The 13,187-nt window shown below is 42.2% G+C and overlaps 1 protein-coding gene across 4 annotated transcripts in view; it reads left to right on the forward strand.

Annotated features, from left to right (window-relative positions):
• The window catches only part of LOC147021010 (uncharacterized), a 54,712-nt gene extending 41,829 nt beyond the window's left edge, over positions 1 to 12,883 (forward strand). For 2 of the 4 annotated variants that reach the window (XM_085893557.1, XM_085893558.1), the window contains one exon: positions 1 to 4,790. This exon is cut by the window's left edge and continues 2,513 nt beyond it. Coding sequence is in view for 2 of the 4 variants with exons in the window: in XM_085893560.1 (XP_085749686.1) it covers positions 7,335 to 7,422; positions 10,612 to 10,639 (116 nt within the window). In the remaining 2 variants the exon portion in view is untranslated. Of the gene's footprint in view, positions 4,791 to 7,334; positions 7,423 to 10,611 lie in introns of those variants that run through there. The other 2 variants (XM_085893560.1, XM_085893559.1) reach the window with 2 other exon arrangements.
• The last annotated feature ends 304 nt before the right edge of the window (positions 12,884 to 13,187 follow it).

Consider the following 13,187-nt stretch of genomic DNA (forward strand, 5'->3'; position numbering starts at 1 on the left):
AAATCAAGTACTGCGACCGGGCATCGTGCTCAAACACAAAAAGGGAAAATCAGCATTTTTCATTGAGGTTTCAGTTCCCAATGACTTTGGACAACATATCACAGAAATCAGGAAAATGACAAAATACCAGGTTTTCTAAAATGATGTCAAGAGGACCTCAAAAATGAAGTAATCTGAAGTTATACCAGTGATAGTCGCAGTGAGAGGAATGAAAAGGAAAACCCTGACTGAGTACTTGAATATCACTCTGGGAATATCATCCCAAACAAGCTCCAATTAGAGCCTGTCAGAGGTTCAGTGAAGATTTTGAAACGAGTCCTTGGAATGAGGCGATGAGAAGGACATTTCACACTTTGGTTTATGAATCATTATCCTTTACCAAAAAGGAGGTGGAGATATTGAGTTCTGAGAGAGCTTCCTCTCACCCTTTGAAATCCAAAGTAGATAACAACCACTGAGAGCCTGAAAAAACTCAAACAAACAAACAAAGTAAATGAAAGAAGAAAAGTCCACCAGTTTGAAAATTTACTCAAAAGTGTCAATCAAAAAGTAAGAAAATAGAAGCAGACTTGCAATCCCTCCACCCCAGAAAATGATGAACTACTTTTGGAAAGGGATTTATCAAAACTGAAAAGAACACAACAAAAAGATGGAACAGGTCCAAAACTTGGAAAATAGAAGCAACATCGAGAGGATACTCGTCAAATGATAATTCCCAAACAGAAAATGATGAAGCACTCACCAAGATGCCAAAATTCAAAAGTCCTGGTCTGCATGGCATCCCACATTTCTGATGCTCTTCACAATCACGACATTGAGCTTATCCCAAGGAGAAAAGGCAATGGATGAGTGCTAGTCCAATCCTGATCTTCCCTTCCGAGTTTTCAACATGGAAAACACCATTTAAGTCCTCTCATCCTGACCCACTGTCTTTTGATCTTCACTCATGTACTGTCTTTTGCACCTGAGAAGGAGGAGAACATTCAATCCTCGACTTTTTTGTGTGCATGGAGAAAGAGCTCTGGCACCGAAAAGATCACTATACAACATCACAAAGAGAACAGCAGTGGAAAGGGGAAACGTCAACAGCAGGGTGGAGGGGAAAAAATAGACGGAGACTGACATAAGGTATGAGTGGTTCGGGACAGCGTAAGGGGTGGACAAGTTGGACACATGAGCAAAATGTTGGAAGTGGTGGGGGATCGTTTACCGCGTGGAGAAAATATAATGGTTTTGGCTGGGTGATGACTTGAGATGGTGGTGAACAGGTGTCTTCAAGACCTGGAGGGAAGAATCAGATTGAAGACGATGTTGGAAAAAGGAACACATGAGTGGAGGTAAGCAGTGGTTCTGAATTTTATCAGTTTCACTCTGAAGGGGTTGCTGGAAGACTGCGTGCGTCCTGCACATACCTCGGATAGAAGAAGCATGTAGAGGGTGCAGGACCAGAAATGAGTCGGAAGAAGATGACGACCACCAACCTGGTGGCGATGGTGAAGTGATTGTCGCATCGACTCAGCTTCATCGTGAGAAACTCCAATGATCTTGAAAGCATTTGTTTCCACGGCTTCAAGGATAGCAATATGGGACCCAGGCAGAAGAGCAGGACTCCATTAATCTGTGGATGAAAGCCTTGCTGGTGGACATGAGCTCGTCTAGTTTTGGAGTTCTATGATGAAATATGGCTTGTCCAAGAGAGATCATGGCTCAGTGTGAGACTCAAGAGTTTGAGTGACTGAACTTCTTCAAGAGGGTTGATGAGAAAGTATATGGGTTTGTGGTATGGTCCAGGCCTCTTTTTATTTTTTGGCTCAAATAATCGAAGTGCAGCTTAGTGAGATTGAGCTTTAAAGTTCAGCAGTTTAAAAAAAAAAAATATATATATATATATATATATATATATATATATATATATATATATATATATATATATATATAAAAATATATATATATATATATATATATATATATATATATATATATATATATATATATATATATATATATATATAGAAGGTGAAATTGGAATGACATGTCTTGCTTCAACAGTATATTGAGCATTGCAGGTGGAGAATGATGAAAAACCCCAAAGTTAAAATGAAAACTCTGTCAAGATGCAGTCATTGATAATTTAGATTACAAACTTCAGGGAAATACTTTCACGTGTTCAATGTTCGATGCTGTTACCATCTTATATATTATTTCCGAGTTTGTGGTTTCGTGTCGCGCTATCTTTGACCTTGTTCTGCGCTCGAGTAACGTGATATTCGGCTTACATTATGTCAAAGACCATATGAGGTGCATGGTGCAAAAAAATTAACTAAAATGGTTCTGAAACAGTGAAATCATATTCCACTTTCTGCATTAAAGTAAAATTACCACTGATACTCTGCATCAGTTCCTTTCTCAAACACACCCACCCCAACATGTCGCGCAGAGCGCAGGTTATGCTAGTTAACTATAGTTGAAGAGTAAATATATTACTGATGCAATCGACCAGTCATTGAACAATTTTGGTTAACTATCTCCAATCACAAATTCCTGTGTTCACCAATAAAGACGTGATAGTTTATGGACAAATGTATATTCCAATCAGATTAATGATTGTATTTATTCGACAGTTGAAGAGTCAAAAAATTTCAGTAAATCTACCAAGAACAGGAATAGTAAAATTGTTCTCCAATAAATGATCCAAAACACACGTGCGTCATGATACTGCTTATTTTTTATTGAATACTAGTACGTGCCCGTAAAAAAAATAAATAAATAAATAAACCGCACAGGTCGTTTCTTCGCTCTCACGTACCCGTACGTGCGTGACCCGGAAGTTCGATATTATTCGCAGTTGCGGTTATTCGCAATTTATTTTTAATACCCAATTATTCAATTAGCGCCAACGTATTTTACCTTTTCGCAATGTCGTGGCAAGGAAAAACAAAAAGAGAGAGTAAAAATGTACTTCCTGGTTTGGAGCATACCAGCACTCTGATGTTCCCGAAATTTATTATATACACCGTCTAATATGAAAACGATCATAACTTGGGCCATTGTGTTTATCTATAAATGCGCATAAGAAATCGCGAAATTATTAGAATACACGAAGTAATCACTCTCCGGAAGCCCGTACGTTGTAACCCGTAATGGGGAACGCGGCTGTGCTTCCCTTCCCCATCGGCCACGCCCACGCAACAACGTGTCTTCCCATTAGTTTGGTAAATAAATGGCCATAACTTGGGAAGCACTTGTCCGATTAATATCAAACCTTGAAAAGGCACATCCTCAGGTCCCCAGCAATATGCCTGGCAAGTTTCAATTAGATCGGACCAGAGGTTGTCGAGAAACAGCGGTCACACACACAGACACACACACAGAGATTGCTGGAATTATAGATCGATAACTGAATGCATCAGGTGGTATATCCAGACTCAGAATTCGCAATTTTGTCATGCTGTGAGGAATTTGGATGGTATTTTTGTATCAATACGAACATTACAGAAACTAGTGCGTGCCCGTACGTGCGAGAAAAAAAAGCTTTCAAACAACAACATAGTCCGTTCCTTCGCTCTCGTAAACGACGACTGGATTGGGGCATCGTGCTTATCTATAAATGCGGATAACAAATCGAGAAATTATTGGAATTGAGGAAGTCATCATTATCCGGAAGTACTGAAGTACGTTGTAACCCGTAATGGGGAACACGCCTGAGGATCTCTTCTACAATGGCCACACCTACACAGCAACGTGTCATGTCATTGGTTGGTAAATAAATGGCCGCAGCAACGTGTTATGTCATTGGTTGGTAAATAAATGCCCATAACTTGGGAATCACTTGTCCGATTAATATCAAACTTTGAAAAGGCACATACTCAGGTCCCCAGCAATATACCTGGCAATTTTCAATTCGATCAGACAAGTGGTTGTCGAGAAACAGCGGTCACAGACACACAGAGATTGCTGGAATTATCAATAGATAAAAGGCAAAATATTCAATGATATTGAAGAACCATATCACACCATAAGTGTGGTCAATCCAAACATGCAATTCAACAAAAGAACCATATATCACACTTGAAGTGGGGTTGTGGAAGAAAATAATTCTGTCTTGTGAAATGTATAATATGCTGCACCAACCATTTCCTGTTATGCAAGGTAATGAACTGATGATACTCATTTCCTCGTGTGTGCTTTTAAATGCTTGTAACGGTCTCATCTGTTGCAAAGCATTGCAACTAACTGAAGTTGTTTTGCCATCATTTGTGGTGTTGTTCACCAATAAGAATCATGGAAGTGTGTTTAAAACCCACTTGCCCAGTCAACGGGAAGGTTAGAATGTTCGGCTGATAAGCTCGCAGCTGCAAAGCTCAGGGTCGTTGGGGTTGCTTGCCAATGTATATCCCAATCTTGTCAGGCATTGAACCATGAGCCTCCTCTCTCACAATGTTTCTTTGCCAGTTACCCATCCCTATTCCTCTCGAATACTGTGTTTGGTCATAAAAATACTGCGCACAGCTGTGTTTTCTCTGAACATCCCACCTTTTATCTTGAGGCTGGAATGTTTTCAGCTTGGAAACATCTTTGCAGGCCATTAAGATGTCAGTAAGCTTCAGCAACAAGCACTGTTCTTTGTGTAACCCATGCCCCTTCATTCCCACTTTTTCTGCAAATAATTTTGCGAGAAGGAAGATTGGCTTATAAAACAGAATGGAAAGAAGGAAGTTCACAGCATCTCATCTTGGTGTTGATCTGTGTATTTGTTTCCATGTACACGTAAATAAATGATTCAACTCTCATGAGAACTGGAGTGTTCAATTCCACTGAAGCATCCGGTGATAGCACCAAAGAAATTGACACAGTGAGGAGGGCTCGCAACATCCTGTGGGCAAGGGGTGTGGAGGGGGGTGTTCGGCACCGGAGGTCAGAGTGACGTCGGCTGAGGTGATGTGGGTGCAGGTGGCCACCTGAAGGAGCAGGAAAGGGGACCGCTTCAGATTCCCTTTCCTGACCCTTTCACTGTGTCCTGCGTTCAATAAAGTCATGTGCCTTGCCTCTGACCCGACTGGGTAACGCCACCCCGAGGAAATTGAGTTGAGTCATTTATTTGAACCTTCACGCTGTAACATCTGGATTAAAACCAGGTTATGGTAATCTGTGCCGGGAAAGCTGAATTGTGGGAAATCCATGCCAAGTTTGAATGCTTTGATACAGGCATTCGAACATTCGAGGGGCTTGCCGAGCTGCTCCGCTGATTTTGAATCGTAGCACGAGCAACTAAAAGGTGCCTACTGATTCTTAGTTGGCGCATAAGCGAGGTGCTGCATTTGATTGATGCTCAATGCCCTGTGCCTTTTGGTCCTAAGGTGTTGATCAGTGCTGTATACTTAGCGCTGTAAGATCTGGAATCTTAGAACATCTGTTGAGTTATGTTAGGATCAGCGACCCTTGGCTTCAGGTATCCAGGATCACGAGGCGTGTCGGAGGACTTGAAGTCCCATGGGTTAACATCATTTAGGTTGCAGGGCCTCTCTTTGCTGCTGGACGAATGTATGATTGCGACTTTAACTGTTAAGGATAATTTTTGGCTCATTTTATGGGGTGTTGGCTTAATGGTTGGGGTGGTGAGCTCTTTTTTTGTGTACATTGTCGAGGCTCGTATGAGAGCTATCACACAGAACGCACAACAAGGGGGGCAGGAGACAAGATGGATGGAGAGGGAAGGACAAAACTGGAGAACAGAGACATTAGATCTGGGGAAGGGAGAGGGATGGGATGGTGTACATGGAGTAAACACCACATGGACACCACACGGACTTTCAGGACCTTACACGACAGGGAACTTTCTGGAAGGAAAGCAGGGAATTTGAAGGAGGTGGGTTTGGGGTGAATAAAGGGGGGAAGTAAAGATTGTGGTTTTGGATGGGGGGAGATCAGAGGTGGTGTTGAACAGCTGTTTTGAATACCTGGAGGGAAGAGTGGGATTGAAGAGTGTGGGAGTTTATTCCAAAGGCGGGGGAAAAAGAGAAATGAAAGAGTGAAGTTGAACAGTGATTTTGGCAGTTTTACCAGAAGGGGGTTGCTGGCGGATCTGGAGCACCACGCAGAAATATGGGGGAACACCGGAGATAGAGCAGTGGGAGGGGGGGGTGAGGGGTGGACCGGACAGGAGATGGCAGAAGACAGAAAGACCACCGATCTGCTTGTGGTGAGACAGTGAGAGGATCACAGTGGGAGATACCAATGATCCTAAATGCCTTGGTTTCCACAGCATGAAGCTGAGAAAGGTGAGAGTTGGGCACACCAACCCAGAGGGGAGAGGAGTACTCCATCATGCCGCAGCTGAAAGCTTTGCATGTGATCAGGAGCTCAGGTGGGCCAAGGAAGGACTTTTGCAGGAAGGATGGAAGATGCCCAGTCAGTGACTGGCTTTGGAGGCCAGTTTGGAAATGTGGCTTTCCCAGAAAAGATCATTGCAGATAGTGAGACCCATAAGCTTGAATTAAAGGACTCCTTCCCAAGGATTGTTGACAAAGGCGATGGTGGGGGGTACCGGATGGTCCTTTCTGAGAGACAGTGAGAGTGTGAGATTTGTTCATCTTGAAAGACATGTTCTTTGTGTTGGACCAGTTTGTGATTTTATCCAGATCTGCAGAGAGCGAAGAAGTTGGACCAAAGACACACTGTGAAACTGAGGTGAAGAAGCTTGGGAGAGAGTGGGCAATGATCACGTCAGATCACCACCGGACAATATTTTGTTTTCATGATATTTTATTTTCTCTCAAATGTCACATCATTTCTTTTTTTCTTCGAATCCTTCCTCATGAGTGAAACCTTTCTTGGAACCATTTTGGAAGTTCTTGGTCTGCTTTGTGTGGCTGACAGGAATGCTTCGAGGTATGCACACTTGTCTCGATGTTGTCTTGCCTGAGTTTGAATCCTGACCAAGCTATAAACTGTCATCCTGTAGTTGCACAGGCAGGGTCATTCACAAATGTGTGTGCCATCCATCGGATGGACATTAAATGGGAGTCCCATGTGCCGGCATGAGTTGGTGGATGTTAAACATCCCACAGTGTCTTTTGCGAAGAGTCAGCGAGCTATCACTGACATTCTGAACAAATTAAGAATTCCTCCCCTAACCAGTGGAGGGCACTGTATCTGTAGTACATCCAGATGCTCATGCAATGTTGTTGTCCTGCTGCTTTGTGCTGCAGACGAATGAAGAAGAAGACTTCTTTGATTATGAAATATAAACCCCTTCAATATCGATCCAAAAATGTAATTTTATCTTCTTTATTGCTGTCCAACACTGTTTCAGATGCATTTGTGTGTTTTTTTAGCTTGCCTGTTCGAAGAAAAGAGAGCTACAGCAATGGTTGGCGTGAGCTGTCGCGATGGTTGGCATCCATGTTGTGGCACACCCCCGGCGTGAGCGTGAAAATGTTGAAGTTTTTGGTGCAAGTTATTTTTTCCTTTCTAATGTTTTTATCTACAACACTTTTTTATACGCCCGATATATATATATATATATATATATATATATATATATATATATATATATATATATATATATATATATATATATATATACATATATATATATATTTATATATATATATATATATATATATATATATATATATATATATATATATATATATATATATATATATATATATATATATATATATATATATATATATATATATATATATGTATATATATATATATATATGTATATATATATATATGTATATATATATATATGTATATATATATATATATATATATATATATATATATATATATATATATATATATATATATATATATATATATACACATACATATATATCGGGACGTATTATGTGATACCGTCCGACCGTCCGTCCGTTCCTGTCTGCACTCTAACTCCCAAAGTTTTCAACTTTCACGTTTCATATTTGGTACATAGGCACAGACTGTGGAGACGGTGTGTTGTGACATACGTTCGTCATGTAAAGTGGTTGCCATGGCAATCAGGATGGTGTTTTCCATCCGTTCCTGTCCGCACTCGAACTCCCAAAGTTTTCAACTTTCACGTTTCATATCTGGTACATAGGTACAGACTGTGGAGACGGTGTGTCGCAACAGACGCTCGTCATCTGAAGTGGTTGCCATGGCAACCAGGATTTCCATGTGGTTGCACAATTCTGTATATACCTTCATGTTCAGGCATATATTGTGCTCACTTGCGCTCTTGTTACTGATTACAATATACAAATACATATATTGCTTAAAAACTATTTGGATCAGAATTCACTGCAATGCTTTATGAAAAATATTAATTATTAGATGAGTTTTAAAAACGGTAAATGTATAAACAGGAGAGCATTGGGTGGCTTTGACACCAACTCTGGTCCACCATTATTCCTCTTTTATCCTTTTCCTGAACAGAATTCCCCATTCATAAATTGATCTGTGTCCAACAGGGCTGTTCAGAGGGAGTGAATTTACCTCTGAACTGTGCAGTCTGATTTGATGATCATCCTGACCATACAGTGTCGAATGAAGAGCTCGTCTTGCTCGTGAAGGCTCGTGTCTAACTGTTTGTGGCATTTTTCGTCGGACAAAGGGTTGATGTCCGAAAGGTCATCTTTCCCTCGCTTCGAACGGCGGATAGGAATGTCCTTCCTGGTGATTCCATCCGTTTCATGAAATAACATTGGTGCTTCGTCAGTGGGACGTTTGGTCACAAGTGAGCAGTCCCTCAGATGGACCTTGTGCTGGGTGTCCCCTCTGATAGTATTCGTTTGGAGAAACAAAACATCTTTTGATGTCTTTCATGAAGAGTTGTCAAGTTATTTCCAGCACTGTGAACAAATTACAACAACCTGCCTTTACCAACTCCAATCATATCAGGCTTTTCCAACCACTTCATGAAAGACTTGGCCCAATCTTACATGTTCTGAACCCTTGAACTCAAACTAGGAGACATGGTAAATGAGAAACTGGCTCACCAAGAAGAAGAAGAAGAAGAAGAAGAAGAACAACAACAACAACAACAACATTTTATGAAATTGACGTCAACTTTCCACAATTCACACGCATCTGAACATTGTGGTATTGTCCATTGATATTTTTCTTTTGCATCTGTTTTGTGTTGATTTTACCTCTTCTTTCGAGGATCTTCTCTCAATCAGAGTGAAGACGATGAGAGTGATGGGTCTGAGTCTAATGAAGATGACCTCACTGGAAAGCATAAAGTGTTGAGAAAGATATTGGATTACCTTCATACAAGGCTTGGTGTTGGCTTGATGGGTGAGGTTGCTGGCTTGAGATCTTCAGGTCTTGAGATTGAGCCCTTGCTGCACCAATAAATTCGCACCAAGTGGGTTGATTCAGCCTGTCATCCTTCTGATGTTGGGGAAAATGAGTTCCAGTTGCTCGCAACAGGGGCACTGCATCAGTGGCACATTACCTTCCCCCCTCACCCCCACAACCCCCCCCCCCCCCAGAAAATGAGACAGCCCCAAACTGTACACAAACAAACGAGAAAGGCACTCGGTCGAGTGCGTACCTCCTCTAGGTTATACCTGGTCCACAAGAACATTTTGGGCCCAATACAGTTTTAGCTCGCTTGTTCGAAGAACAGAGAGCTATAGCGATACCCCCGGCATGAGCGTGAGCGTGAAAATGTTAAAGTTTTTGTGCAAGTTATTTCCTTTCTAATGTTTTTATCGACCACACTATTTTTTACTGATTACAATATACAAATACATATATTTCTTTGCAATTATTTGGATCAAACTTCACTGCAATGCTTTATAAAAAATATTATTAGACTCGTCTTTTAAAAACGATAAATGTTTCAAAAGGCGAGAATTGGGTGGCTTTGATACCCTCTCTCTGGTTTATATATCATGCCATGCAGTCCAATCTCGTTTTTGTCCAAATCTCTCAATGGTGAAGAATCACTTCATATACAAAGAAATCAGACACAGGTGGAGGCCGTTCAGCCCATGATGCCTGCTTGAACACCACACTCATTTATCAACACAAGATCCAAGCAAGAAAATGTATTTAATTCATGAATTCGTTTTTTGGGGGTTTTTTTGTAGTTTTTGTATTTTTTTTCAATATTTCTTCTTTCTTTTCTTCCCCTCAGGGGAGGGGGCATGGGCTTGGTTTAAACACACACATCAACAACCACACATCCCCCCTTCACAAGACCCCCACCAACAGCACTCCGCATACATACACACAATCCCCCATCAATGCTCAAACCACCGAAAAGTCTTCTCAACATCCCTGTACACCTCTATCTCCAAAACTTCCAGGTATCTATATAATTCGAATTTAAACTTATCTCCTGTTTCTGCTGCCACTACCTTTCCATGGAGGCCATTCCATGCAGAAACTGCTTTCTGAGTAAAAGTCCCCTGTCTTACAACCATCTTAACTTTTTTTTTCTCTCTCAAGCTATGGTATTGGTCCTATCCCTGTCTATTCTGTTGAATAATTTATCTTCACTTATTTTATCTCTTCCTTTCATTATCTAAAACATATCGAGCATATCTCCTCGTAACCGCCTTCTTTCCAGTGGATAAAGCCCTGTGTCCTTCATCCACTCCTCAGAGCTGAGTATATCTTGGACTGGAATTGATCGAGTATCCCTGCACTGAACCCTCTCCATGGTATGTATGTCCTTCCTGAGTTGTGGTGACCAAAACTACACACAATATTCTGGATGTGGCCCTCACTATATTCCTGTACAATGCTAACACCACCTCTTTTGATCGATAAATGATCCCCCTCTGAATACAACCTAAAACCCTCTGCTATTCTGACAGCCACCTGGCATTGTGGTTCCTGCTCACCTCCCATATCTCTTCCCACCCCCAGATCCTTCTCCTGTGTGATATGCTCCAAAATTACCCCTTACATCTTGTAATCTCCATTTTCATTGTTCTTTCCCATCCCCAACACCTTACACTTGTTCAGGTTAAATTTTTTCTGCCAATCTTTTGCCCAATCTCTGCAAGTATCAATACTTTCCTGAATCTGATCACCACCCCCTCTGCTATTCACCTTACCTTCAAGCTTTGTGTCATCTGCAAATTTGGAAAGCTTACTCTTCACCCCAATTTCCAAATCGTTGATGTAAATAATGAATAGTAATGGTCCGAATACTGATCCCTGAGGTACCCCACTACTTGCATCCTCCCAACAAGACATCCTATCACTCACAGCTACTCTTTGCTGCCTTCCACGAATCAAAAAAGTGGTATCTTATCAAATGCCTTCTTAAAGTCTGGATTTATGAAATCCACTGCCTTTCCCTCATCCACCCAATCAGACACTGCTTCTTAGAACTCCATAAGATTTGTGAAACAGGAACGACCTTTGGAAAACCCATGCTGACTTCCATTAATGAGTTTGTATTTGTCTCAATGGTTCCTCATCTGGTCCTTAATTAATGTCTCCAACACCTTCCCCGCAACCACAGCTTACACATTCCCGAAAACTGGTCAAACGACCAGAGGTTGATAGGATCCAGAGAAGAACTGGGAAACTTTCTTAAATCGTGGTGTGAAATTTGCCACTCTCCAATCCTCCGCTACCTGTCCTGACTCCAGGGAACTATTGAAAATATCTGTTAAAATCTCGCTTTCCTGCTCAGTGAGGCCTCGGTCACATTTGCCACGGCGGCCGTGGGGTCTCCAAAATCTACGGCCACTAGCAATTATACGGCGGCCGCAGTATTTCCACGGTCATACAATGTAGCAGTCACATATGTTTTTATTTTTCGGGGAGCTGCACGGCGTATTTATAAATTGTGGAGAGCGAAAACGTGGGGTTGCCGTACGGTCTTTGATTTGATGTCGCACGGTGACCTTCGGGCATTCCTGCGGCGGCCATAGAATTTTCAAGGCAGACACAAGGTGCCCGCAAGGCGACCGCAGTGGGACCGCAGGGGGCCCGAAGGCGAACGTGCGGCCAGACGGACGGTAATGAATGCATTAATATATATTTTTTTTTACTAGTTTTTTGTTTCAGCTTGTCGAATTGCTACGGCGAACGTAGAAATGAAAAAAGTTATAACTCCGCGTTATAATTCCACGGCGACCTTACGGCCTGTAAAATATAGCCATTTAATGTAGGGCCACCCTGAGGCCACCTCAGAAACTCTGCGGCCGCCGCACGTTTCTGTCAATTCAGACGGCGTACGGCCGCCGTATCCTCGCCGTAGAGCAAATGTGACTTCGGCCTTGGTCTTAGAAATTATGGAGACCGAAAACGTGGGGTTGCCGTACGGTCTTTGATTTGATGTCGCACGGTGACCTTAAGGGGGCCCTGCGGCGGCCATAGCATTTTCAAGGCAGACCCAAGGTAGCCTCAAGGTGCCCGCAAGGCGACCGCAGGGGGCCCAAAGGCGAACGTGCGGCCAGACGGACGGTAGCGAATGGGTTGATTTTTTTTTCATTTTTTTTTTCCCATTTCTTTTGTTTCGGCTTGTCGAATTGCTACGGCGAACGTATAAATGAAAAAAAAGTTATAACTCCGCGTTATAATTCCATGGCAACCTTACCGCCTGTAAAATATAGCCAAATGGCATCGGGCCACCCTGAGGCCACCGCAGAAACTCTGCGGCCGCCGCACGTTTCTGTCAATTCAGAGGGTGTACGGCCGCCATATCCTCGCCGTAGAGCAAATGTAACTTAGGCCTTACCTCCATCATCATTCTCGGGTACTATGTGGACACGGAGTCTTATCTTCTCTTAGATTACCTCGCTGTTCTTTTACTTCCTGCACACCAACCTGGATCTTCTGTAAAAGCCCTTCCTCAACACCTCAATGGATATTCTCAGAGATTGGCAATTCTCCTGACTGCGCTTGTGTAAAAGTTTTTTTTTTTTTTTTTTTTTTTTTTTTTTTTGTATACCTTGGTCGAGGCTCGTATGAGAGCTAACACACAACTCACAGCAAGGAGGCATGAGACAAGAGGGGTGGGAGTTGAAGGGACAAAACATTGGGGAACAGACACAGGTGAACTGTGGAAGGGAGAGGGATGGGGATGGGACGGGGAACATGGCGAGGAGAAGATGGACATTACAGGGACTTTCAGGAAGGAAAACAGGAGAATTGAAGGAAGTGGGCATGGGTGGATTATCGGGCGTAGAAAAGATCGAGGATTTGGATGGGGGAAGATA

Source organism: Eptatretus burgeri, chromosome 8 (assembly GCF_056783735.1).
Source record: "Eptatretus burgeri isolate ZD-2024b chromosome 8, Ebu_testis_v1, whole genome shotgun sequence".
Lineage (NCBI taxonomy): Eukaryota > Metazoa > Chordata > Myxini > Myxiniformes > Myxinidae > Eptatretus > Eptatretus burgeri.